General features: G+C 40.6%; 2 protein-coding genes across 5 annotated transcripts; one reads left to right on the top strand and one right to left on the bottom strand.

Annotated features, from left to right (window-relative positions):
- Window positions 1–1,673: 1,673 nt before the first annotated feature.
- Window positions 1,674–9,860, top strand: susd3 (sushi domain containing 3). 2 transcript variants are annotated; one of them, XM_080444466.1, is made up of 6 exons: window positions 1,674–1,890; window positions 3,202–3,306; window positions 6,082–6,276; window positions 6,944–7,091; window positions 7,784–7,960; window positions 8,209–9,860. In XM_080444466.1, the coding sequence occupies exons 1-6, from the start codon at window positions 1,803–1,805 to the stop codon at window positions 8,600–8,602; spliced, it is 1,107 nt and encodes a 368-aa protein (XP_080300592.1). In that variant the 5' UTR covers window positions 1,674–1,802; the 3' UTR covers window positions 8,603–9,860. The 2 variants fall into 2 exon arrangements, with proteins under 2 accessions (XP_080300592.1, XP_080300591.1); XM_080444465.1 differs by having other exon boundaries at window positions 3,199–3,306.
- Window positions 9,861–14,301: 4,441 nt separating this feature from the next.
- On the bottom strand, window positions 14,302–25,832 carry LOC308097544 (uncharacterized protein). Of its 3 annotated transcripts, none has more exons than XM_080445376.1 (11): window positions 25,554–25,832; window positions 24,466–24,584; window positions 23,871–24,144; window positions 23,312–23,389; window positions 22,935–23,053; window positions 21,420–21,881; window positions 21,116–21,338; window positions 20,764–20,957; window positions 19,402–19,543; window positions 17,136–17,245; window positions 14,302–16,691 (listed from the first exon to the last, which is right to left on the bottom strand). In XM_080445376.1, exons 1-11 carry the CDS (start codon window positions 25,735–25,737, stop codon window positions 16,374–16,376), a joined length of 2,223 nt encoding a protein of 740 aa, XP_080301502.1. In that variant the 5' UTR covers window positions 25,738–25,832; the 3' UTR covers window positions 14,302–16,373. The 3 variants fall into 3 exon arrangements, with proteins under 3 accessions (XP_080301502.1, XP_080301503.1, XP_080301504.1); XM_080445377.1 differs by having other exon boundaries at window positions 23,871–24,123; XM_080445378.1 differs by having other exon boundaries at window positions 23,871–24,102.
- Between the last annotated feature and the right edge of the window lie 936 nt (window positions 25,833–26,768).

Below are 26,768 nucleotides of genomic sequence, written 5' to 3'. Positions count from 1 at the left end.
GTCAACTTTGTTTCCAGAACACAATGCTCACAGAACACAATGGTGCATTTATATAGCACCTTAATCCAAAGCGCTTTACAATAGGAATTGTATCCTCTGTATCATCACACACACAGACAGCAGAGGAAACCATGGAAGGCACCAATCTGCTCATCGAGGGCAGTTAGGAGTTCAGTGTCTTGCTCAAGGACACTAAAGGGGGAGCTGGGGCTCAAAACAGGAACCTTCCTTTTCCCAAGCGGCCGCTCTAGCTCCTGAGCCACTGCCACCACTATCTTCATTATTATTTCTATACAGCAACCATGCATTATGCATAGTTACAAATTATAATGATACTATATTAAACAACAATGCTACTGGACTGTGAGCACATTGCTCTTTAGCTAGCATAGGGGACATACAACAGCTAAATGATTCATACCCCACAAATCCCAATTAGTTGGTTTACCTATAAACTAATTGAACTGTGACAGGTTCTTTATCCACAAAGAGAGAGTAACTGCACTGCCTTTGCATTAAACCATTAAGACCGGCAACAGATCTGTGTCATTTTAGATTTCTTTGGCCATTAAAAAATAGCAGATATGATATAAGCTCATAGCACGGCAAAGTTTGAGCACCACCGGTGTATATATATATATAGCAACATAAGTTTTTTCAAAAAACTGTTAGGATTTAGTTCACAGGACACACTAGGGCTAAGTTGAGCAGAATGTTTCCAGATACAAAAGACTCCTGTACCAGGTGTCTTCACTATCCTGCAGACCATACACACACTTTCTACTGCTGTCCAAAACTTGTTCCTTTTTGGGAAGATTTTTTTTTAGTTGAGTGGCTTTCCGGTGCCTCCGTGATGTCCTCCAGTCGCTATTTTTGGTGTGTCTCTGTTTTGGGCAGATTCAATATAGGTGCCAGGCAGATTTAGTTGCGTTTGCCTCCCTCATAGCCAGATGCCACATTTTGCTTCACTGGAAAAGTGCCACATCATCCTGGTTAAAAGGCCATCATCTTTCATCCACCTAGAAAAAAACATTATCTAACTAGAGGTTCCTTGAACAAATTATTTAGAACTTGGGACCCTTTCCTTTCATTTATTAATTCTCTAAATTGATTAATTGTCCTATAAGGGTAGAGTGGGGGAAAGTTTGGCTCCCCTTAAGAGTCAATTTACAAAAGTTCCCCATGGGACATATTGACCCAGATGAAGTTGAATTCTACATTCAGGTGTAAAAAATAATAATATTGTATTTTATTGGCCATTTAAAGAATCATAAATCATACGCAAAACACATATTTTACAATATGTAATGTCTGACAACATACAGTCTCTGAAACAGGATCAGGAGGCAAAAGTTCCCCTGGAGTACACAAATCAACTGAACTAGGCGACCAGCTATTGTGGCATCATTATTCCTCCAAGAGTTCGGGTGTGCAGCATCCATCCGGCTTAGCACTGACCATCTGATGTAATCCACAGTCAAATGTGGCTTCGCAGAGTGTTCCCTGTTAAGATGTCAGTAAGCAGCACTCCTCTCTCCGTCTGCATGGGCTCTGCTGTGTGCGCTGCTGTACGCGCACAGGGAGGGCACACAGGCAGTGCATGCTGCGCAGAGATAATGCTGTGTGCACAGAGTGCGCGACAGAAAAGGAAGCAACAGAAGAGGAAGTGATAAAGCATAGCAGAGCCTCGCACACGACTCAGGCGACAGAATTCCGAGGGTGTCTGATCCCCCAAGCTGCATCTCTCTCTCCAGGCTTTTTACGCACAGCTAAGCGGACCAGCGGGGCTGTTTGAGACCGACATGTCATCACCAGCAACAGCCTCGGTAGCGGACGTGTCCAGGAATGCTTTTACAAGGGGAAATGTCAACCGCACCCACAATAATTCAGGTAGGACACCTGGAAGGGCTTCATTTGACAGCACTGCTTTTTCTGGGGTTAGGTTATGGAGAGGAATTTACTTTTACAAATCCATCAGTTTTATAAGGTCGCCTATTGTAGCCTACTGCCTACACCATAGGTGTGTGATGGACTTTTTGGGGCTGCTGATTACACGTGCTATTAAAATATAAACACATTTAAAAGTTTTTATTGACAAAAACTGCATATGCATGAACGTGATGTGTGTAGAGAGAGTGCCATGTGTTGGGGGGTGGGGGGGGGGCATACAGAAAACCAATAAGTACATTCATACAATTTCAACGTACTAAGTAAAGAAGCAAAGAACAACATGGGTACTGTAAAAGGAACCTAATTTATAGGCTATAAGGCGTTAGTCATTTTTATTTATGTTATTTGACTTTCTTCCCAATTAAAATAATACGCGCGATACTTTTGAGGGCATCAACATTTTCTTTTTTTTATTTGTGTCAAGGTTTTTTCTTTCTTAATCCTATCCAATCAGGCTCTCCTAAAATGATTAGTTGCACTCATATGCAAGTTGCTACTAATAGTAGCTAACAGTCCCCCCCCCACACACACACACAGTTTGATTTGCATTTCCGTTCAATCCAGACTAGAGCTGATGACATTGGACTGATCATGTGGTGAAATGTATAGGCTACTTGCAGCACATACTTTCAGTTCTGCTTCTTTTTGGTATGGTTTGTGATGATTCAAATCGCACCTTTCAGAGCGCGCTGTAGTGCATTTCCGTAGGCCGTAGGGGGAAGTGAGAGATCATCACACAGCAGGTGCGATCTCTGATGAGTCTACTGTGTAAGAAGTACAAATGCTACACAAGCACACAAACGCACGCACGCACGCACACACACACACACACACACACACACGCACACACACACACACACACACACACACACACACACACACACACACACACACACACACACACACACACACACACACACACACACACGCACGATACTTGTGAGGACATCTTCTTTTTTTATTTGTGTCAAGGTTTTTTTCTTTCTTAATCCTATCCAATCAGGCTCTCCTAATTGAATGAAATTGGTATCAAGACCTGAAAAGTTTTTTTCTGTTTACTGACGGGTTGGGGAGACGGGAGACACCGGTTACCGAACAAACACTCTATAGCGATGATTACTATCAGAATATAGAGCTACTGTACATAATCACTTACACCCCCTTAAACATTAAGGGCCTCTTGTGGTGGCAAATGTGCATTACCTCTTCCACTAGAACAATGCTTCTGGCAATCTGTTGTTTCCCCAGCAGGGCTGTTTGAGACCGACATGTCATCACCAGCGACAGCCTCGGTAGCGGACGTGTCCAGGAATGCTTTTACAAGGGAAAATGTCAACCGCACCCACAATAATTCAGGTAGGACACCTGGAAGGGATTCATTTGACAGCACTGCTTTTTCTGGGTTTAGGTTATGGAGAGGAATTAACTTTTATAATCCATCAGTTTTATAAGGTCGCCTATTGTAGCCTACACTAATAGGTATGTGATGGAATTTTTGGGGCTGCTGATTACACGTGCTATTAAAATATAAACACATTTAAAAGTTTTTATTGACAAAAACTGCATATGCATGAACGTATATTTGTACGGTACATACAATATCTGTCAGAAGCATAAAACACAAAAAAGCTTGAGAGCTTATATTGCCATTGTGGTCCTTTGAGTGAAAATGTATGTAGACTATTGTGCCATGTGTTGGGGGGACGGTACGTACAGAAAACCAATAAGTACATTCATACAATTTTAACATACTATACAAGTAAAGAAGCAAAGAACAACATACTGTAAAAGGAACCTCATTTATAGGCTATAAGGCGTTAGTTATTTTATTTGTTATTTGACTTTCTTCCCAATTAAAATAAGACATATGCCTAGAATGATTAGTTGCACTCATATGCAAGTTGCTACTAATAGTAGCTAACAGTCCCCCTCCCCCCCCCCACACACACACACAGAGTTTGATTTGCATTTCCGTTCAATCCAGACTAGAGCTGAAGACATTGGACTGAACATGTGGTGAGCAATGTATAGGCAACTTGCAGCACATACTTTCAGTTCTGCTTCTTTTTTAAATGGTTTGTGATGATTCAAATCGCACCTTTCAGAGCGCGATGTAGTGCACTCTGACTTCCGTAGGGGGAAGTGAGAGATCACACAGAAGGTGCTATCTCTGAAGAAGTTACTGTGTAAGAAGTACACATGCTACACATGCACACACACACGCGATCCTTTTGAGGACATCAACATTTTCTTTTTTTTATTTATGTCAAGGGTTTTTTCTTTCTTAATCCTATCCAATCAGGCTCTCCAGATTGAATGAAAATGGTATTCTGACGTGAAAAAGTTATTTCTGTTTAGTGTTTACTAAGGAGTTGGGGAGACGGGAGACCCCTGTTACCGAACAAACACTCTATAGCAATGATTACTATCAGAATATAGAGCTACTGTACATAATCACTTACACCACCTTAAACATGAAGGGCCTCGTGTGGTGGCAAAATGTGCATTACCTCTTCCACTAGAACAATGCTTCTGGCAATCTGTTGTTTCCCTTCCTACGTGTGACAGAGTGTGACAACACAAAATGATGCCTAAAGACCTCGTCACAACTTAGCTGGCTTTATTCTGCCGAAAAACTGCTTTGGTGAAATGAGGTGATCGAAGGCTTGTCTGGGCCCATGCTCATATTTCCCTTCCTCAAACTGACTTCAGTCGTTCATCATGTACAGAGATGTGCTGAGCGCGCTGTGCTCTATGATAAGCAGTTGCTCCAGACAGAAACAGAGCGCCAGATGGCCTGTGAGCTTCCTCAAAGGTGTTTTGTTTAACGATTTATCACATTTCCTTTGATACCATGAGCATTAGATGTAGCAAAGTGTTTTTGTCTCTCAATGTTGACAGACCCCTACATTCCCCCTACATTCCCCCCTAAATACCCTCTACTTAACCTCAACATACCCCCTACATACCCTATACACACACCCCTTACATCCTGCATTAATGTAGGGGTGGGAATTCACCAATGCATCTAGAACAACAAATTAACCACTTTTATTCATCCAATTTTATTTTTTGTATTTTGTCGTATGATGGTGAAAATAGACTATCTACAATCAGAATCTGAAGCTTTATTGTCAAATCAAGTGATAATGGGTGTAAAAGAGTGTGTGAAATTCTTTTTTTGTGTGTGAGTTCTCAACATTGCAGTTACAAGAAGAGTCAGAAAAGGCCTAGAGAAGAAACGAACCCAGAACAAGTTAAATAACAGGAGGGCAACTGACAAATCAAATAACCAAGGTTAAAAGTGTTTGCCTACAGTATGTGTAGCTAACTGTGTGTAAAATGGTCACCATACTTGCATCAAGCTATGCTATATTCTTTGCTATTTTTTGTTTTGTAAAACTATCAGCTACAATGACATGTCCAAAATAGAATAATAAGTAGGAAAATATATATATATATATATGGTACACAATTTACACACACATTTGCGCTCAAATGACCAGAGCTTGGGAAGCTTGGAAATAAGCTCTCAAGCTTTTTGGTGTTTTATCCTTTTCACAGATACGTGCATTTTGGTCAATAAAAACATCAATCAATCAAATTAATTGAAGTAGCTTCTACACCTTTTCAATTGAGATCATTTCAATATTTGAACAACACATTTTAAACATGTTGTGCTGTCTGCCTGCTTGTCTACCTGCCTGCCTGTCTGTCTGTCTGTCTGTCTACTGAGATATAAACTGAATATCAGCCACCAACTCACCATTAGGGCTGTCTCGATTATGTCATTTTACTTGACAATTAATTGTCATACAAATAATTGCGACTAACGATTTAATTGTGTTTTTCCATTGAACATTGGAATATAAAACTTACATTTCTGTTTGTCATTAGGCTTTATAAACAAACATCGCACCGGCCAGATAAGACAAATAACTGACAATCACCGATACCAATAATCAAAATATATATTTTTTAAACATGTTTGAAAGTGTATGAAAAAAGAAATCTACGTGGAAACGATTATGACGATTATGCAAAAAGAATTGCGATTATCTAACATAATTGCGATTAGGCGATTAGGTAATAATTTTGACAGGCTTACTCACCATCCATCTTGTCTTTTAGGTGTGTCTGCAGCTCAGTGCCCACCGGTGCCTCTGCCAGCGCTGGGCATCCAGAGGATCACCCGGGGCAATGGCACAGATGTGGGTACAGTGATCTCACTCCAATGCCCGGCCAGACACAGGCTGATGGGAGGGCACATGGAGTGTGTCATGGGCCCCAACGTCACCCAGTGGAACGGGGAGAGTTACTGTAAACGTAAGTAGAAACAGTGGTGGAAAGTAACTAAGTAATTTACTCGAGTACTGTCCTAAGTACAATTTTGAGGTACTTTGACTTTACAAAACATACATTAATCAATTAAGCCCAATTTTATACTTTGGCTAATCGAAGGCAGATATACAAGCTCACAACTTGTCGCACTCAAGCCGTCTTCGACATTCTTTATACCAAAGTGCATGGGGCAAATTAGATGAAAATGCAGAATGCATTTACTAAGAAGATTGAACTCACTGCTGTACTCCATAAGCAAGTCTGTCCTCCCAAGTTCCCATTATTTTGAAAATAAGTATTCATAGAAAGTTGTGGTCAATCATGTAGATGTGTACTGACTCGCAAGAGTTCATGTCCTCATTTTAAATGGAATGCATTTAGAACGAAACACATTTACCGTTTGACAAAAGATGTAATTAAAGGCAAATAATAATGCTAATGATTGTAGAGAGATCAAATTTAGAGGAGATGTTAGCTCTCTATTAGTTGGTTATTGTTTTACTATTGTATTTTTAAAAAAGCGAGTGTTGTTTTATTATATTTCATTATCCTTAATCTCTCGCTCTCTCGCAATGTGTTGCTGTCTCTCTTTGTCTCTCTTCTCTTGCTTGTCTGTCTCGCTCTCCTTGTCTGTCTCTCACACTCTCTCCAGCACTATCTAGTTATGAAGACTATGGTTTCCGTGTAGCTGTGGTGGCATCCATTGTGAGCTCTGCCATTATCCTGATCATGTCCATGGCCTTCATCACATGCTGCCTGGTGGACTGTCTCAACCGCGACAAAAAGAGACATCAGGAAAGGTCAGTGACATGCACGCCATTTGGAAGAACAGAGAGAGTAACGGTCAATTCATGCGTTGAGCGACAAGTGTCGAACGACGCGTTGCGCGCTTAAAGTGACGTCAAAATGACAAAAATGTGTCGCAGACCTCTGGAAAAATAAATGGTCGCAGACGCTTCATAAATTGCTGCGTACTCTACTCTGATTGGTTTGGAATATAAGACAAGCATCGTGACATTTTGTGAGCTTGTAGATCGGCTTTCGTCGTTTTGTTCAACGTGAACTGATACTCTGATGCATATTTTCTAATGTGAACTGATACTCTGATGCATATTTTCTAATGTGAACTGATACTCTGATGCGTATTTTCTAATGTGAACTGATACTCTGATGCATATTATCTAATGTGAACTGATACTCTGATGCATATTTTCTAATGTGAACTGATACTCTGATGCATATTATCTAATGTGAACTGATACTATGATGCATATTATCTAATGTGAACTGATACTCTGATGCATATTATCTAATGTGAACTGATACTCTGATGCATATTATCTAATGTGAACTGATACTATGATGCATATTATCTAATGTGAACTGATACTCTGATGCATATTATCTAATGTGAACTGATACTATGATGCATATTTTCTAACGTGAACTGATACTCTGATGCATATTATCTAATGGTGTTTTCTGGCGCCAGGGAGAAAGATTTTCGACAGAGGGAGGGGAGGGTGGAGCAGGAGCAGCAGCAGCAGAGCGCGTCCCGCTGCAGTAATAAAGGCAGGAACAACAACAACAACAACAACAACACAGGGGACAATCCCCTGTCCCTGTGGGATGACCATGACCCGGAGCTGGGTGACATCAGCATCTGCAGGTGAGAATTCGCCTAACTTGAACACATCTAGGGGTGCAACAGTTAATCAAATTAATCAATTTAATAATCTTTACATTTTCAATCTCTCTATCCTTTTAATAATCAAAAAAGTAACTGATACAATAATCGCTCGGAAGATAATCGATAGTTGCACCCTGTTCAAATGAGAACAATTGAAAAAAGTCAAACGGAACTCTAGCGAAAACAAGCAGACCGCTCAAACATTCAATAAGTTTTTTCTTCCACAGATGCCGTCAACGTTATCCCTGTGAAGGTCTAATAAGCGCCCCGTCTTCACCTTGCACGCTGGCTCCAACTCCTCCAGCGTTTCCTCTCCCCGGTCACGGATATGATCAGCCTCTCTTGTCCCAAAGCTCCTCCGACCCAGCTCAGCGTTCCGGCTCGTCCCAGCGGCTTGCTCCTCCTAGGCTTGCTTCGTCCCGGCATCAGCACTACCCTGCTGGACCCTACTGGAGCTCCTGTCAGCCTCAGAACTCAGGCCTGGACCAGAGTTCTGCTCCCTTGGTTCGGCAGCATGGAAGAGCAGGGAGCAGTGTGTCAGCGGATGTCCTGGATGAGTCCTGCAGGATGAATATGCACTCTGCCAGAGAACCACGCTCCATACGGATTATATCTGTGTGAGACACATAACGGAGAAAGAGAGAAAAAGACAAAGGATGAGCAAACTGAATATCAGTCAAGAGGTTGTTTACTATTTTTAAACCACTGTAAGGGGCTGTGTCCACAGAAAGCGTTTTATGAGCACATTGACGCTTTGGATATCGTGTCCACGGAGCTCGCAAAGCCGTTTATTAATGCATGCAACGTTCGAACCAATAGCAACCGTTGCTGAGCTCAAACGTCCTGTCATCTGCGTCATTAGCACAAATAGCTCAGCTGACACAATGCTAAACATGGACTTCTCATGGTTGTGGTAATGATTCAAAGTCTTTAATCAAAAACGCTGTACGTCGAGAGCTCTGAAACGCGATGCTTGGCACTCCAGCCATAAAAAAATGCAAGGCAGAAGGGTGGTGGCAACTCAAAAAAACACTTTTCATGGACACAGACCCTAAGGAGAACTGACTCAAAGACCAGCTGTGTATTGCAGTATGTGATGATTCCATGTGGACTGAATGAAGCACTGCCTGCATTTTAATGGTCCATATACACTGATCTGTGAAAGGAGAGAATGCCCGATCAGTGTTTTGGCTTATATTGATGAAATTAACTTGTGTAGTACTTTTTTATTAACTCTGTGGACACACTGCCCTCTGCCTGAATTGCAGAGCCATTGCACTTGTTGGATAAACAGCCTTTATTACTATAGGCCATTAATAGCATCTGGAAGACTATTGAGGATACCACAATGTCCCTGTTGACAAAATATGTAAATATTATTTTTAAGGAATGTAAATAAGCCAGGAAATGTATTGGCAATGATGCACACATGATACTGGAACAAGGTGAGTTCCATGTTTTCATACATCCGCCAAATGATTATGCTTTAGAGGAAATAATAACCCACACTGTAGGAATGCCTGGGCACAGATTGTAGTGAAAATGTATGTGAAGGGATCTTTCCTGCATTAAAGGACCAATAATTCAATTTTCAACCTATCTTTATAAAATTGTACGGCATCATTTCAATCTACTGTCTCAAAGGAGGGCTGTGGACAGTCCCATCTTATATCATTAGTAGAGGACTAATTATACTGTATGGAGATAAAGATTGAAAATGGGTGAAATGCTTTAAGCGTATAAGAGCTCATTATGTTTCGGTTGTGTACTTGGGAAAGGCCTCATTGAGCAAGTTCACCATTAGCACAAATGACATACAGAAGACTGTAATAATAATGTAATAAATGCCAATGCTATGGCACAGACTTTTTTAACAGTATATGTTTGTCCCCTGCTGCTCTTGTTAATCTGTCTCTCACACGAGTACCCAAAATCAGTGGTTCTCAACCCCAGGGTCCTTGAGGGGGTTCCAGGGGGATGTAATAATGTGCCAGAGAATGTTTTTAGGCTTTTCAAACAAATATTGCACAGGTCAGATATGGCAAATAACCTCAAGAAATGACTGACAATAAAGATACCAATAATCAAAATAAGTAATGTACTATGGCCAAAACAGCCCAAACATTTAATAGTTGTATACTTTCAACAATAGCCAAATAACCAATCTACAAGCTCACAAAGTGTCACAATAAGAAGCTTTGTGAGCGTGTAGAGCTGCTATTTCCTCTATTAAAAGAAATAGTGAATTTACATATCGTCTCTGTCGGGTGGAAACGGAAATGTCCAAAACTGTTACCTTTCAGGATTTTTATTCAAAAGTATCAAAAGTAACAGATCGACAAGCTCAAAACGCGTCGCTTCACGCTGCGTTCATTGCCTAGATCGAGTTAACTCGTTTTTAGAATCCATCGCTTGATTGCCTAGATCGAGTTAACTCGTTTTTAGGAAACATTTTTTTTTTAAATTTAAAAAAAAATATTTCTTTTAATTTGACCCAAAGACCAAGGAGATATGATTTGTCGAAGATCTAGACTCCCATCCACTTCCTTGTTAACTTAAAACTTAAAAATGTTGTATCTCAGCTCCTGAGTACTTTTTTTTTTCAATGTAAAAACCCTGGCATGAAAATGCAAAAAATCTGAAATAATTCTGGCAATCAATGTGTTAAGAAAAAACACAAATGGAAATGGATGGAACGAAATGTGGACCCTGACTTTGTACACTCTCAGGGTTACATTAACAATGCAGATTTTATTGGGGCGCCAGTAAAACTAAATCAAATGGGGGGGTCTGTGGCATAATGCACTGGTTCTCAACCTTTTTAATTTCAAGGACCCCCAGTTTGATATACATTATTCATGTTTTGTCTCTGGGACCCCAATCTGCACTGTAGATCTCAGCATTACCGACCTTGATGAGTATGCAGACCACACCCACAGGCAGGCGCAGACACACACACGCACGCACACGCACACACACACACACACACACACACACACACACACACACACACACACACACACACACACACACACACACACACACACACACACACACACACACACACACACACACCCCATCTCAAACAACCAGCAAAGTGAGTAGATTCTCAGGAAGTAACATTAAGTGTTTTTTAAAGGCTAGAATAGTACTGCATACAGTGGCTCTTATGTCTTAGATTTTCTTTTAAAGCATGACACGAATAAAGGAAAACACAGATGATATATAAAGTATGAGCTGCCCAGGTTGAACAGTGTCTCCTGTAGAGCCCGACCAATGCCAGATTTTGGGGTCCGATTCTGATGTTATGACCGATGTTTTGTCCAAAAGTGCAACATAGTTCTTATCAATTTGAAAAACTTAAGATGTTATCAAAGTTTCAATTTGATAACAATTAACTAGAATTGTATTTAACCTAGCTGATCTACAAGCTATTTTTGGAAAACTTTAGAGATGCCCAAAATTGTGATGCCAGGCTGACAGACAGTGGTTAAAAATCAGGCCGTATAATTGCTGATACCGATGTTGTCAATTAAGTCAAATCAAAGTGATGTATTGTTCTGTCCCTAATAAATCTAATATATATTTTAATAATATCCATACCTGGCTCATGGGATCCATGATGCTGTTGATCTTTCTCCATTGAACTCCACCTTTCTTGCCATAGACCCTCATCAGGTTTGCAGCGTGAGTGTCCAGCTCTGAGAAGAACTTTGACTGCAAGTCGATTGTCGTGATTCTTTTGAACTCTGCATTGAACTACAAATAAATAAACAAAGGTACACAAAGCTCAGGTGGATGTCACTGTTGAGTAATGTCAAGATTTTCAAATGCATGTGTGTTTATAGCTTCTTGCATAGAAATGCCACCGCATGCCAGAGTGCCAACAAAGGTGGCTGGCCTTCAATAAATTTGAATCAGTTTGTTACTTCTCAGATTCTGCCAATGTTTTCTGTATAGCCCATTCAGTGTATTCACTGTATACTACATATTCCAATAAATGTAGAGGATGTTCATCACACATCCATTCACTTAACTCATGAATATGGAAGAGAGCCGGCCACCTCGTTTTGAAATCGTCTATCATGGATGCCTCTCAAACTACCTCTTGCCTTCTGTGTGCAAAGGTCTTGTCCATCATCGTCATCGCTATGTTTTCCTCATTGTTTCTTTTCTTTACTTCTGAGAGGAGGTCCACTCTGATCTTTCCTAGTGTCCGCACTGTTTCTCCAGGTCGATAGCCGGGACAGAAATGTCAGCTTTTTTGGGCCTCTTCACACCAAAAGCAGGACTGCATTTTTTGCCATCAGGTTTGTGTTTTTTGGGCATTCACTGTAACTTCTGGGCATCCAAGCTGCCTGAGCTTATTTCTGTAGTTAATGAGTTTATTATTCAAATGTGTCTTCCATATTCCATATCAAGTGGCTGAAGCTCTCTCTTTCAAACATGATGTGTTGAAACAAGAGCTTTCGCTACATTCTCCACCTCATTATCAAAGAGGCACACTTTGTACTGGATGATCTTTTCAACTAAGCCAGTAAGAATGGCACATTTAAGTTGAGAACTAGGATTCAACAATGTTCCGTTTAAAAAAAAGCAGCATTGGCCCTGTTCAGCTGAAGCTGAGCATCATAAAAGAGAACTGGGGCACTTGGAAGACAGCAGGCCATCCAGTGGACCTGTAGAAGAGGGCAGACAACATGTCTGTATCACCAGATGAACGGGAAGCGGAGGTGGCAGGAGCAGAGTGGGGAGGGGGTACGGAGCCACCTGGCTGGGCTAGTACAACTGAAAGATAGATAACCCTGATGGAACTAAGGTCCTGGACATCTGATATTGAGAGCAAGTTGGTGAATTCTTTCTCATTGAGATACTGGATTTGACACCTGATGTCTCTGTATTTTCTCTGAAAGTTCACTGACAGACTGTGGCAGGTCTGGAAGGTCCCATCTGAGCATATTGTTTTCACCATGTAGAACCATTCTGAGCCTCACTGGAGGAGCTGCTTCATGACACTCTGTGAATGAATCACCTGGCTGGGCAGGTTTAACTGAATTATAGCTGACCTTAATGGAACTTCTGTCCTGGACATCTGATATCGAAGTTGGTGAATCTGTCTTTAGTTTATATGCTGTGCAAGTTCAGTGACAGACTCTGGCATATCTGGAAGGACCTGATTCTGAGCTTCACTGGAGGAGCCATTTCAGCACGCTCTGTGAATGAGGAAAACAGAAGACTAAATGTTTTAACAAGGGTAGAGCAGAACAGAGGAATTACAGGACAAATAAAGCATTCAACATTTAATCTGAAGGTTACCACACCTTGATCTGCCCTTTTCAGGGTCTGTGCAGGTTTAGGCAAGTCACATTTAAGACTTTTTTAAAAGACTTTTAATGCCAGTTTGAAATCACACATAGTCCATCCATATATACCTGTAATACCCTATTGTTAAAAATAAATACAAAACTAATTAAATAAAAGGACTCTGGGCTGCATAGCCGTCATACTACCTAAAGATGTGCCTCTTGTCTACTCTTAATATGTATAATATATAGTGACAATAAACACAATAGCAATAACAGCATGTTGCTTCATCTTTCAGAAAGCAAAACCACAAACCCATTTAGGGCTGGGGAGCAGAACATTGTGGCACAGAGACAAAGGAAGGCAAAGGATTCTTACATGAATAAGATATTTATTAACAGATATTGCAGTGACACAGAGGAGAAAATAGCAGCATACAGGGTTAGTCTCAAAGAGCCCACAAGAGGCTTGGTACAGTTATTTTACAGTAGCCATGTTTATCCCCCATAACATTCCTGACATGTGTTCCAACAATCATCATTAACCTAATTATTTTCTGCTTTGATACGGTCACCTTGATCCAACATTCTGCTGTAGTCTATCACAGTGGTTCTTGAACCTTTTCATGCATAGGATCCCCAAATTAATATTTGGCCACGGACCCCCATCACAAAATTTGTGTTAATTTATAAAAGAAAAAATCCAAAGTTTCCAGTTTTGTTCAAGATAAAGAAAATGACAATCTACAAGCTATCGTCGTCGCATCGTCTATTTTCAAACAGCCAATGTATATAGGCTTAAAGTGGTTACACTGATTTTGTCCTGGAACCCCCTCAAGGACCCCCTGGCCCCACTTTAGCCGCTTTTCCATCACAGCTTAAGCACGACACTGTCCAGTACAGTCCAGAACCGCACCGCTTCAAAATGTCTTGCGTTTCCATTGCACAAAAGTCCCCACTCGCAAAATCCCCACCCTCCCCTCCCCTCCCCTCCCGAAGGAAATCAACGCCCCTTTCTTTAACACACCAACTTAGCCTCAGGCTACAGGGTTAGCCTAAATGCTAGCGTGCTTCCTCAGAGCTAGTTTGGCTCTTAAGTTATTATTTGGCCATTCACCCTGACTTTAATCTTCGCTATTGTTGGGAAGACCTGTGTGGTGTCTAAACACGTTGCCATCACTTATATAAAAAACATTATTAGCGTGTATCGTCGCACATTCATTGTTGCCAGGTTTAGCAGAAAAAAATAAGCAATCAGGTCTATGAAAACAATCCCAAAAGAAGCGAACCCTCCTAATATGTGAGGGGGCCGTGTTTTTTCGATTACTCTTTTCATTTATTTTTTATATATTTTTTGGAAAATGAAAACAATTAAATACAATAAAAAAATAAAAATAAATCAATGAAAAAAGTAATCAAAAAAACACGGCCCCCTCACGCATTAGGAGGGCAGGGTGAGTCAGCAGAAACAAGGAAGGGTGTTTTTGATGAATCTAACAGGTTAAAATGGAGTTTGAAGTTATAATGGGTTTGTATAGGAAGGGGGCGTGTCTGATAAAATGAATATCAAATATCTAAATACTAAATCAAGCAACTTAAAAACGGTCTGGGGGGCTCACAAAAGCCTGAGTAGACGATAAAATGACCCAAAGTTTTTTTGAAAGTGAAATATTCCTTTAAGGTACCAAAAGTAAGTACTAAAATGTTTGAAAACAGCAGATCTACAATGATGCGATGCGTTGTGAGCTTGTAGATCGGATATTTTCAAATAGCCTAGGTATAAAATAGGGCTTAAGTGGTTAATGTATGTTTTATAATGTAATCATTTATATCTGAAAAGTAACTAGTAACTAGTAACTAATATGTTTTCAGATAATTGTAGTGGAGTAAAAGTACTACCAATATTTACAAGCAACTTTACAGAAAAATAAGCCCAATGTCGCTTATAATAAGTGGACATGGCAACACTGCTACCGTAGTTTTTACATTTTACAGAGACCTGAGTGGACAGACACAGCTGTGAGCTGACCAATCAGTAGCAGCAGCGTTATACGTCACAGCTTTAGCCCCGCTTAGCCCAGCTCAGACCTACCCAAGACTGGGTACTTTTTAGGGACCAGTTTAGTACCACTTACACACCACTCTACCCACTTCATTGTAGTGGAAACCGTCGCTGTGGTGGGCGGTGTGGGGTGGGGCTAGGTAAGTCCATGTATATGGAAAGCCACCTTTTGAGAACCACTTGTCTATAGGGTCTACTGAGACCCCTTTAGTTCCTTATGTACTGACAATAGATTAATAACCACCACTGAACTTTCGATACGACTAGTGTTATGTCATATTTATGTCCCAATATGGTCAAGGACACAGAACATTGTGTGTCATTTACCAAAAAAACTGTTGCCTTGCCGATAACACATCTGGCCTTTTGGCATTTAAACCCAAGTGCCAAATTCTTCCATTGTTCAGCTCTCTGGTACATGGTATGATGGCGTGAAAGGGAACATTTCAACATAAATCTTCTTGCCTGACCAAAAACTCTGTGTAAATTATACAAATAGTTTGGTGTGCATACACATTGATCAGCAGTAAATGAATGGAATGATATAATTGTATTGATCTTGTTTGCAGATATATTTGTCATTTTTTGATAATCGTTGGATTGATACATGTACAACCATGTCTGCCACTACACTGACAAATGGATTGATGAATGTCAGCCACTTCAAACTGAAAAGGAAGAATTTAAAACTTCTTCAATATTCATGACATATTCATGAACAATTATAAAACACAAAGGAGGTAGATATCAAAGTAGCAAGGCACTGACATTTTACTATTTATTTAACCACCCCAGCACCCATATTTTGGGGAGAACAATAGCCAAAAATAGGAGATTTACAAGCTCACAATGCATCACAATACGAGATGTTGTGAGAGATTCAGCTAATTTTGGTGAAGAGATTTGGTGTTGACCAAAAGCTTTTGAAAAAAAGCAGTGATGTACAGTTGTTGTAACTCAAGTCTGTTTCACTAAGACTAGAGGGTTTAAGTGGTTAACATCACCTTTAAAAAAACATAAACTACACTTAGTGTTTAACAATGTTTTTTGACCCTTCCTTCCTTCCTGCAATGGCTCTTTTGTACGAGGCTGTGGGCTCATGGATAGCATCCTGTAGTACTTCTGTCTGAATGACAGAGAGGAGGGTTTTCACACACTTTGGATATGTAAGGTTCAGGGTGTAGTAGTAAGCCAGCAGATAAAGCGGCCCGTAACCCAGGTCTTCCCGGGGAAACGTGGTGATGGGAGTGGATCCAACTGCCACCAGACAGTGGGACCCATCCAAGACCAAAACAGGACTGGAGAGAGATCTCTTCTGGAGGTAGACGGTGAGGTCTTCATTTGGCTAAAGAAGAAAGGGAAAAAAAGATTCAGAGAAATGTCTTTATGGTAGAACAGAGCAAGATGGGGTCTAATGAGTGGTTATGATGTGAAAAGACCATTACTGCATCAAAAGTAATCAACAGACTATACAATTAAAACTGGTCAAACATTGGCCAAATTGTCAAATAATATAAGAAAGAAGCAAAAATTATGAAAATAGCTGATCTACAAGTTGCAAGGCTTGTAGATCATCTATTTTCACAATATTTATCTGTGGAACCGGGCCTCAACTCTACTCTAAAACATTTCAAGTGAACAATCTAGTCCTAGAGATTTGCAGAGTCGACGGTGCTGTTTGAGATGATGCACCATTAGAGACTAACAAATCAAACATACAAAAGCCCTTGCAGACATATCCCAGCAGACATACATGAAGTGTTGAATATGAAAATGAACAAACTCCCACCTTAAGGACATGAAGCAATGCCTCACTGGCATGTCCCAGCTTCTTAGGCGCTGCAGTTGGTGAGGGAAACAGTGTGGGGAGTGCCCTGAACAGCGCTATGGTGGTTTGCACTACAACACAAAAAAAGTATTATAATTATGGGTTAATTTAAAAGGTGGTGTAAGTGATATTTCTTTCTTTCTTTCTTTCTTGTTAAAATAACAGTTCACTCTATATTCAGATAGTAATCTCTCAAGAACAGATTCAGAGCTGCGCTACTGACTGTCGGGAGCCCCGTTCAGAACGTGTGAACGTTGGCCTACAAGTGGGCGTGCCTTCAGATCAGGAAGCAGGCCGCGATTTGCCCAATCAAATGTAGTGGGCGGGATTTACACTGGAAACAAACCCAAACTCATTTAACAATAGCGTCTTCGGAGCCGACAAAACCACGGAAAGTTAGTAACATTTTAACTTGTTCTTCCATCATAGAAACAAGTGGGCTTGTAACCAAAACGATCCATGTTCCTTGGTAGAAATTGTGTTAGTGTTCTGTGGAGAAATACTGTTAGTGGGAATGAAAACATACTGTAGGTGCACCACCGGAAGTGGAGGGCTGAGGGCAGAGACCAAACACCGGGTTCTAGTCATCGTCGTTCTATGAATTCCCTCCCCCCAGAGTCAAATGCAAAGGTAAAATACTGCAGAGGGCTCTGTTTTTCCCTTTTCTTTGACGATGGGTTCCCTGATTGTTCTGATAGTAACTCATTGCTAGAGTGTGTTAGTTCAGTAACAGGGGTCTCCCTGGGGTCTCCCTGTCTCTCCAGATCTTTAGTAAACACAAAATGCACTTTCAGGTCAGGATTAAACATTTCATCCAATCAGGAGAGATTAGTGTTTCACTAATGAAACACTACTGAATATCTTGATTGAATGAAATCGGCGACCTAACTGAAAATGTATTTTCTGTTTACTAAAGAGCTGGAGAGACAGGGAGACGCCTGTTACTGAACAAAGAGCTTTAACAACAACAAAAAACTTGTTTTAATATCACATCAGCAACGTTACATATTGACAATCCAATCCTATTCACAGCCATGCCTGAGGAAAAAGCACCATGTAGAGCAGTGGTTCCCAAACCGGGAGCCAAAATAGTGAAAATAGCAGATCTACAAGCTCACAACGCACGGCGCTCTGTGAGCTTATAGATCTGCTATTTTCACTACTTAGGTTTTTTTCTTCTTTTTTCCCGGAAATATTTTTTTATAATATGTTTTATATTTAATACTTTTAAAACATTTTAGAATTGTTATTCATTTATGAACAGTTGTGATTTGTTTTTGTTTAAGCTTTTTGAAAATAAAGTACATACAAATATATATTTTAACTCATTCACTGGCAGACTTATTTCTGGCTGTGTTTGCCCACTGCTAAGGCTGCAACTAACGATTAATTCCATAATCGATGAATCGGTCGATTATTTTAACGATTAATCGGACGACTTATCGTTTTGATTTTAGGTCGTTTTAGGCATGTTCTATCAAACAATAAAGACAATACAGATGAATAATTAATAAAAAAGTACATGTTATACAATTTTGCTCAGCTGCTGATTAGGCTACTACCCATAAAATACTCAAATAATCAAAATAAATAAAAGCCCCTTATGGTACCTCTTCTTCTGACAGCTTGATTTGATTAAAAAACATATTTTAGGCTAAAGGGTAACAGTACTCTTTTAAATGGATACAGGATAGGTGGTAGAGATGTGCGGATGGCCTCTCACGTCACCCGAATCCGCATGTACAAATTAATTATCCGCCCGTTATCCAACCGCAATACGGTAATTATATTATCCAATTGTAATATCCGCATCAACCGTTTTTCCCGTACGTCAAAATATAATTATTTTCTGGTATTCCCGTTAGTTTTAGTATTAGTTGTGCGATGCGATCGGTGCTGCTCTACACACAGACACAAGCACGCAGAGATTTAGCTATTTTATGGATAGACATATTAGATGTCATTAATTTATTTACCGCAATATTTCACCCGCGGTTTATCCGATATTAATTAATAATTATATTTGATTGACCCGAATCCACCCAAACTGCGGTTAACTGCGGCAACCTCGGCTAAAACTGCGATCCGCGTATCTCTAATAGGTGGGCACAAGGGACATCTGGGCACCTCGACGTAAAATTGGCTATTTTGTCCAAAATGTTAAAAACAAAGATATTAGAAAAACGGTCTTAATGTAGGAAACGAAAAACATTGGATATTTACTCACGATTCTCACAGATTGGTAGCATCGCTTTTGTATCGACCCCGTCCCACTTCGCGCTCATGCAGAAGACTTCCCATCTCATCTTTACTTCATCCACAAATGTGTTGTTGTCCTCATCCAGGATGCGACGCAGCTCTTCCATGACCTAGAATGCAAGTAGGTGTCAAACCATTAAGACCGGGAACGCATCTGTGTGTCATTTTAAGATTTCTTTGGGCTTTCAAAAACTAGAAAAAGTGCTCCTCGGAGCACTGCCAGACCCCTAGTGGTTGAAATCTGAAGATCAGAGCACTACGTCACGCGAAGCTTGGCCAATCAAGGGGACAGGTAGGAAAAGAGGGACCGACCGACCGACCGACCGACCGACAAAGCCTCCTGTAGGTCTGGCAAACAGCAGATCTACAAGCTCATAGCGGGGCACTAGGTGCTACGAGCTTGTAGATCCGCTATCTTTTGATTTTTTTAAAAAAAGATCTTGGAATATATATGTTTTTTAAAGCAAACATTTGTAAAATATTTACTGGTGGTCCGCGGAGGTATTGCAGGTGGTCCCTGGCCAAAAAAACTGTATGGCGTGTGTGTGATATGAAATGTGAGCTTACCATAATCACAGTAATCCTTAATCATATTCCATCATATTCAAACAAAATCACTGTATTTTATTAGATATTATATTGATATTATAGCTATTTTCTCCAGCTCCCTGTGGTGCATGAACCCCCCACCACTAATTGTGTGGGGTGGGTCTATGATGGACCCACCACCACGCACAATAGTGGTGGTCCCCAGGTTTCTCTTAGTCAGGATGGTGGTCCCTGGGTCAAAATCAGTTGAAAACCCCTGGGTTAAACCATTAAGACCTGGGGGGCGATTCAAAGAAATGTCTTTTAACAGTTTTCTGAAAAAACGTATGTTTCTATATCAGTGGTGCTCAAACATTTAATGTCAAGGACCCCCAAAATGATATGTATTTTTGGCCACGGACCCCCATCTCAAAGTATTTAGTTCCAGGGACCCCCAGAAAGCAAAGATTTGAGTTAAAAATGTTAAAAATATATATATATTCAAAGATTTGCTCAAACTTTCAAGATTGTTCTAATGCCATTTTTTTATAGCAAAAGTATAAAATATGGTTTAAGTGGTTGAAATGATTGTGACGCTATATAACTACTTTTGCTAGGGACCCCCTGGTACCCCCCCATGGACACTGGGTGCCCAGAACCCACTTTGAGAACCAATGTGCTACACTGTATATAGCTAAAATCTAAAATGACCAAGATGCTTTCCCGGTTTTAAACGGGTTAAAGCAACAGTTGCTTGGTGGATAGGCCAAAAATAACAAATGAATCACTTTAAATCGCTTACATTATGAAGTTCCTTGAAACATGGATATCTATCCAAGATCTTTGTTGGCCTGTCCTCTTCTTTCAGGGCATCGCTGTCTATGAAGGCTCTTCTCGCTTTAAACTCAAGGTCAAGGATCTGGGAGACAGCATCTTGGTGCGTGTCCTGCAGAGTCTTGTAATGACTGGCCCGTGTTGTCAGACTGTATTTGTCAGCTAAAATGGAGAACACAAATTAGTTAATGGGTATCGGACATGTCAAAATGTTCAGAACAAAAATGTATAATATCATTGTCTGTAATATATCAACAAAGACAACCAAACTACCTAGCCTACATGCAAATTATATGGCCAAACATTACGGTTTCACTCACATGAACCGTGGCCATCATCAGAGCTCCTAGATGTTTGACGCAAAAGAACGGTTGATCCAGATCCACCACTTGTGTCTGCATCATCATCTTCTTCTGTGTCACTCGTTGAGAAGTCAATGTGCCGCCGTTTCTTTGGACGGCCACTCTTTGGCGTGGGCCCCTGTTTCTTTAGTGGGGACTTAACATTCGAGCACCTCTTGAGGAGATAAGCCAAAATGCTCATCTGTGGTAAAAAAAAAATTACTCATTCAGAAAACAAATAGAAGTAAAAACTTGGAATAACGCACACATTTTAATCACTTACATGTTTCATGGGTTTGCCTTTGTCCTGTAGCATAGGATAATATTCCACTATTATCTTAGCCATTGCATTCAATTCCTGCTTGGAAGGGTAGCGGACATCCTCTCCTTGCCGACTTGCTCTCAAGATGGAGACCATGTTGACGACAGTGTTCCTCACCAGCCTGCATCTCAGCTCCTTGGACATGACACATTCTCCCTCTCTGCCAGCCACCGCCATCTCAAAGTAGCGCTTACGTGTTTGCTCCAGCTCACTGTCGGTATATAACACATATTCTGGAGATCTGGGAAGCTGTACGCGTAGTAGGGACTTCTTTGGGCTTCTCTTCTCCAAAGGAGTGGATGCCTGGGGGAAGTTTGGTGGCATTCTGCTAGGGGAAGACACCTTTCCTGGTGGGGCCAGCTTCCTGGGGCCAGCACCCTTCCTGCTGGGGCCAGCTTTGTCTGGTAAGGTGGGATTCTCATCCTAAGTAAGCAGATGAAAAAATAAATTTAAAGAATTAAACAACAGACTTTTTGATTGATTGATTGATTGATGTTTTTGACAAAAGCATATACATGACCATATATCATTTGTACATAACTGTCAAAAAAGGGGGGAAAAACTAAGAAACGCTCAAAAGCTTATTTCAGGATTTTCCACTAGTCTGCACAATGTCCAGCTGGGTCAAAAGCTGGTCTTTGTGCCTCCAAGTTGCAGAATGTTCTTTGATAGCGCTTTGTTTGAAATTGATGGAGGCTGACTTATAGAAAATGTTGTTCTTATGATGATGCTTGTCGGATGTATTTGTGAATTCTGCATAGCAGGCAGAACATTCCCTTTCCTTCTATTAATGTAATGTTAGCCACCAAAGCCCTGTGTCTTCTGAAAGTGAACAGTTTTTATCTGTAAGCCAACTATGTCTATGTTATTTGTAAATGCTCCGCTGTTAGGGGTGAGGGGCATGTACCAGAACAGGTGTAAAATGAATGAACAGCATGCTTTTTCATGTCCTCAGGGGAGTATTCATGTAGTAATTCCATGGCCACAGAACAAGGGACTGTTTTGAGTCTGTGACGCCTGATCTTCTGTAGCGCTATGTGGCATTGACCGTGGTTCATTAATGTCTTTCACTTTCTCAGCGGGTCCTCGTCAAACACAGACACTCTTTGTCTGTGTTTAGTTTCTTAACAAGTGCTTCAACGCAACTGGATGCAAAGCTCACTGCCCATTGGCGTACAGAGGTGCAGGGCGATCAGAAAGGAGAAACACAAAGCATAAAAAGGCAGTAAGAAAATCGCTGGCTGGAGATGCTCTGATGTATGGCCATTCGGGCCGGCAGTCAGCGCTTATAGAACACATTGTGCTTTGACTGCAAATGTGTGTGTAAACTCAGTGTCGTGGTTTTGCTGTTGTTGGACACCCATACTGTAAAAAGGAACCGGTTGCAACTCAACTAATTGATGGTTAGGTCCAGACCCTTAGAAACAACATGTGTTGTGCTGATGACTGTAGATGTTTTCACACCAAAGGACTTACCTTCGAGTTAATTAAGGCCCACAAACGTCTTCTCCTGAGGAAATGTTCCGGCTCAGGAAAAAGCTCTATCAAATCTGCACGACTTAGAGTGCGCAGAAAGGCCTCATCAATGCGGGCAACTGTAAACACAGACCCAATCATGATTTTAAAAATTATTTAACTCGACAGAGCAAACAAAGTCTAAGTTTCTCTTGGTCATTTATATCTTATCCATGATTGAATGTAAATAGAATTAACATTACAAAATACAATTTGGATATTTGGTGTCTTGATATTGTAAATTAATTTAGTTTTGTGGTACAGTAATTTAATCACTTAGCTGAAATGCCACATTATTAATGTGGCATTAATATGTTTAAAACCGCAACATGACATACCTTTTAAACTTGATACTGTAACACTGTCCAGTTCATCCATGATTCTTCTTTTTGTGGTCCCTATAATCGCTCCTTTACCTTTTAGACAGGAGAAACATGGAGTTAAGTCAGTTAACCCTGTCAGTTGGCCGCCCACCCTAGATTTTTCCTTGGCACCATCGCTAATGCTTGTTCAGGCTGGGGGGGACAACATCGGGTCTCTGCTCTATATGTAAAGCGTCTTGAGACAATTTGTTGTTATTCAGCACTATAATAAAATGTAATTGAACTGAACTGAAAGGCTTTCATTAAAACCGGGATATACTGTGGGCTCCCATGTTAACAATGGACTGATAAACTCCCTGTTGCCCCAGAGTTCTCATGTCTAGAAGACGATGTAAGCCACGGGCATAACCATATTTATTCACATCATCACTCTTACACAACAAGACGGCTAAGTAAATGTTAGATAAATGTGGAGCGATCCCATCGAGTGTCGTTTATCTGATGATGGCCGACAGACCAAACCATAATCATTGTTATTAGATTAGTTAGCACTAAGAAAAGTGATTATGTTTACCTGCGAGATTGTCCCCATTTGCCTTGATATCTAGTAATGCCTCTGGTCTCTGAAGTAGCTGCTCCTGATCCTCTTTCATCTCTGGAGGCTCAGGTTCTGGTTCCTCCTGGACAGGCTCTGGTTCCTCCTGGACAGGTTCTGGTTCCTCCTGGACAGGCTGTGGTTCCTCCTGGACAGGTTCTGGTTCCTCCTGGACAGGCTGTGGTTCCTCCTGGACAGGTTCTGGTTCCTCCTGGACAGGATCTGGTTCCTCCTGGACAGGATCTGGTTCCTCCTGGACATAGGCACGTCACAATTATTACAGTTTATTTATTATTACAATTATTACAATTATTTGAGAAAATCGCAATTATTTTTCAGAATCGTCAGAATCGTTTTCACTCATCTGTTGAAAATATCAGATCTATACATTCACAACGGGTGTAGATTGCCATTTTAGTTATTTTTCAAAGTATACAATTATTACGGTTTGGTCATTTCTGTGTATATGCGAGTTATTTGTGTTCAATGCCAAAAACGCAATTACATCGTTAATCGTCATAATTTGCAATCAACTAAAATGTCCTGATCATGTCAACTCAACTGTCAGCTGTACCTGGACAGGCAGACTGGGGTTCATCTCCTCCTGTTTAGGTTTCACATCATGGACCAGACTGGGCTTCCTCTCTTGCTGTTCAGAGGAAACCGACTTTATTATAGGAAGGAGGAGGAAATCTAGGAGGAGGAGAGCGAAGGCAACGTCATTAGAGAGCAATTCTAAAAGCTAGCTCTGGTCCAGAGCGTCACGGTGAGTTCTCTCTTAACCCATTCAATCCGTGAACGTATCTGTGTCACTTTTAGATTTCTTTGGCTATTCAAAAATAGCAGATCTACAAGCTCATAGCACGGCACCGAGTGCCACGCTATGAGCTTGTAGATCTGCTATTTTAAGAGAAAGAAATCATGAAAATGGGAGCAAATCTCTGAATAATTTTTTTTAAAAAAATCAAATCTTTGCTTCTGGGGGTCCCTAGAACAAAATATTTTGAGATGGGGGTCTAAAATACATATCATTGTGGGGGTCCTTGACATGAAAAAAGTTTGAGAACCACTGATATTATAGCAAGTAAATTTTTTTTTAGGATTTAGCAGACATTTGTAGAATCCCCATAAGCTAAGATTTGAGTAAAAAATGTTCACTTCAAGTATATTCAAAGATTTGCACACATATATAAAAAAAAAAAAATCTGAAATAGCAGCTCTTCAATAAAGAAGTGTTTTAATCCCGTCTGTGGCCGATTCTGTCGGAAGTTCCCAATGGGCGGTAGTGACGGGGCGCATCCGGTGAAAGCCGGAATTACAATCAATGTAAACAGGAAGTAAACGAGGGGGAACAAATGGCGTTCGACCACAGTCGGGATTAAAACACTCCTTTATTGAAGAATATGGACTAATACATTGCACAAACACGCCGGACACCTGGCTAGTTAACATTTGGGGCACGAGGGGTAAGAACCTTATATTTTGCATTTGTACATATTTGGAGAAGTACGGACTTTGGCGGTGACATTCCAGGGCAATCTGGGGGGGTGGGGGGCTAAGACTCTCGTAGATATACAAAATGGATTGCAATACATCTACGAGAGTCTTGATCATCGTACTACAATATGTTTAAGTTGGAGTGCAGTCAGTGATTACACTGACCTGTTCTGTGCTGTTTAGGTTCTGGATTCAAAACCACATCCAGGATTCTGCGTTGCTGCTCAATGTTTTGTTTGGAATCTTCGTAGATTTCCGTAACAATTCTCTCAACCGCCCCGAATATGTCTTCAGCTGCCGCCGAGAGTCGCTCGTTTATCAACGACCTCACCGTTAGGAGTAAAGTCATATTAGCACGTTAAGCCTCTGTTTAACATGTGGAACAACACATTCAAAGCTATTACGTTTGGCTATCCGTCCGACGCGTCTGTGTTTGTGTTTTGACTTTTGGTGTGTTTTGTGTGTGGCGGGCAAACAATACTCAACTTCCGGGTCGACGAGGCTTTCCACTAGTGTTGCCAGACTTTGTGAGAGAAATAAGCAACAGGTATAGGAAAACAAGCCCAAAAGAAGCCAAAATAGCCGATCTACATACTAACAACGCGTCACGATGCGACGCGTTGAACTTGTGAGCTTATAATAGAGCAGCTATTTTCAAAGAAAAATCTTGAAAAAACATTTAGGATTTTTTAAATATTAGATATCCAGAATATTTTCAAATCCACAAAGTCTTGTATGGGAGTCTCTGGCACTTTTGTGCTAGAGACTCCCATAGCCTACAAGATTCTGTAGACCCAGCCTTCTGAAAATATTTGATCTTTTCAGAAGGTTGGATCTACTACAAATATACATTAATTTGGGGGTCCTTGACATGAAAATGTTTTGAGAACCACTGGTTTAAACTACATTAGTAAACAAGCCCTAATAAGCAACTACTACACTTTAGAAACAAGCTAAAAAAACCGCAACCCGCAACTAGCCAACTACCAATATTTCTAGAAACTTTACAGAAAAAGAAGAGCAAAGTAGCTTATAATAAGCAGACATGGCAACGCTGACGACGTGTCGAAGTCGTCGCTGTTGTACAGAGTGGTCCCGAATTGGTGTTTTACTTCCACCTGCTGGCGAAAGTCTGTACTGTAGCTCTGTAACAGCTGGTACAGCTCCATTGATGCATGGACTGTCCACAATGCATTGTGAGCTTTTAAGATCTGCTATTTTCAAAAGATTTGTATACATTTGAAAACTTGAAATGGGCCATTCTGCATATTCAGTATTTTTTACTTTTGCACTTTTACTCGAGGACATTTTGAATACGGGACTTCTACTTGTAACAGAGTATTTCTAGATTGCAGTATTGATACTTTTACTTAAGTAAAA

Source organism: Gymnoscopelus braueri, assembly GCF_963280865.1.
Source record: "Gymnoscopelus braueri genome assembly, chromosome: 12".
NCBI lineage: Eukaryota > Metazoa > Chordata > Actinopteri > Myctophiformes > Myctophidae > Gymnoscopelus > Gymnoscopelus braueri.
This window is presented reverse-complemented; position numbering and strand designations above follow the sequence as displayed.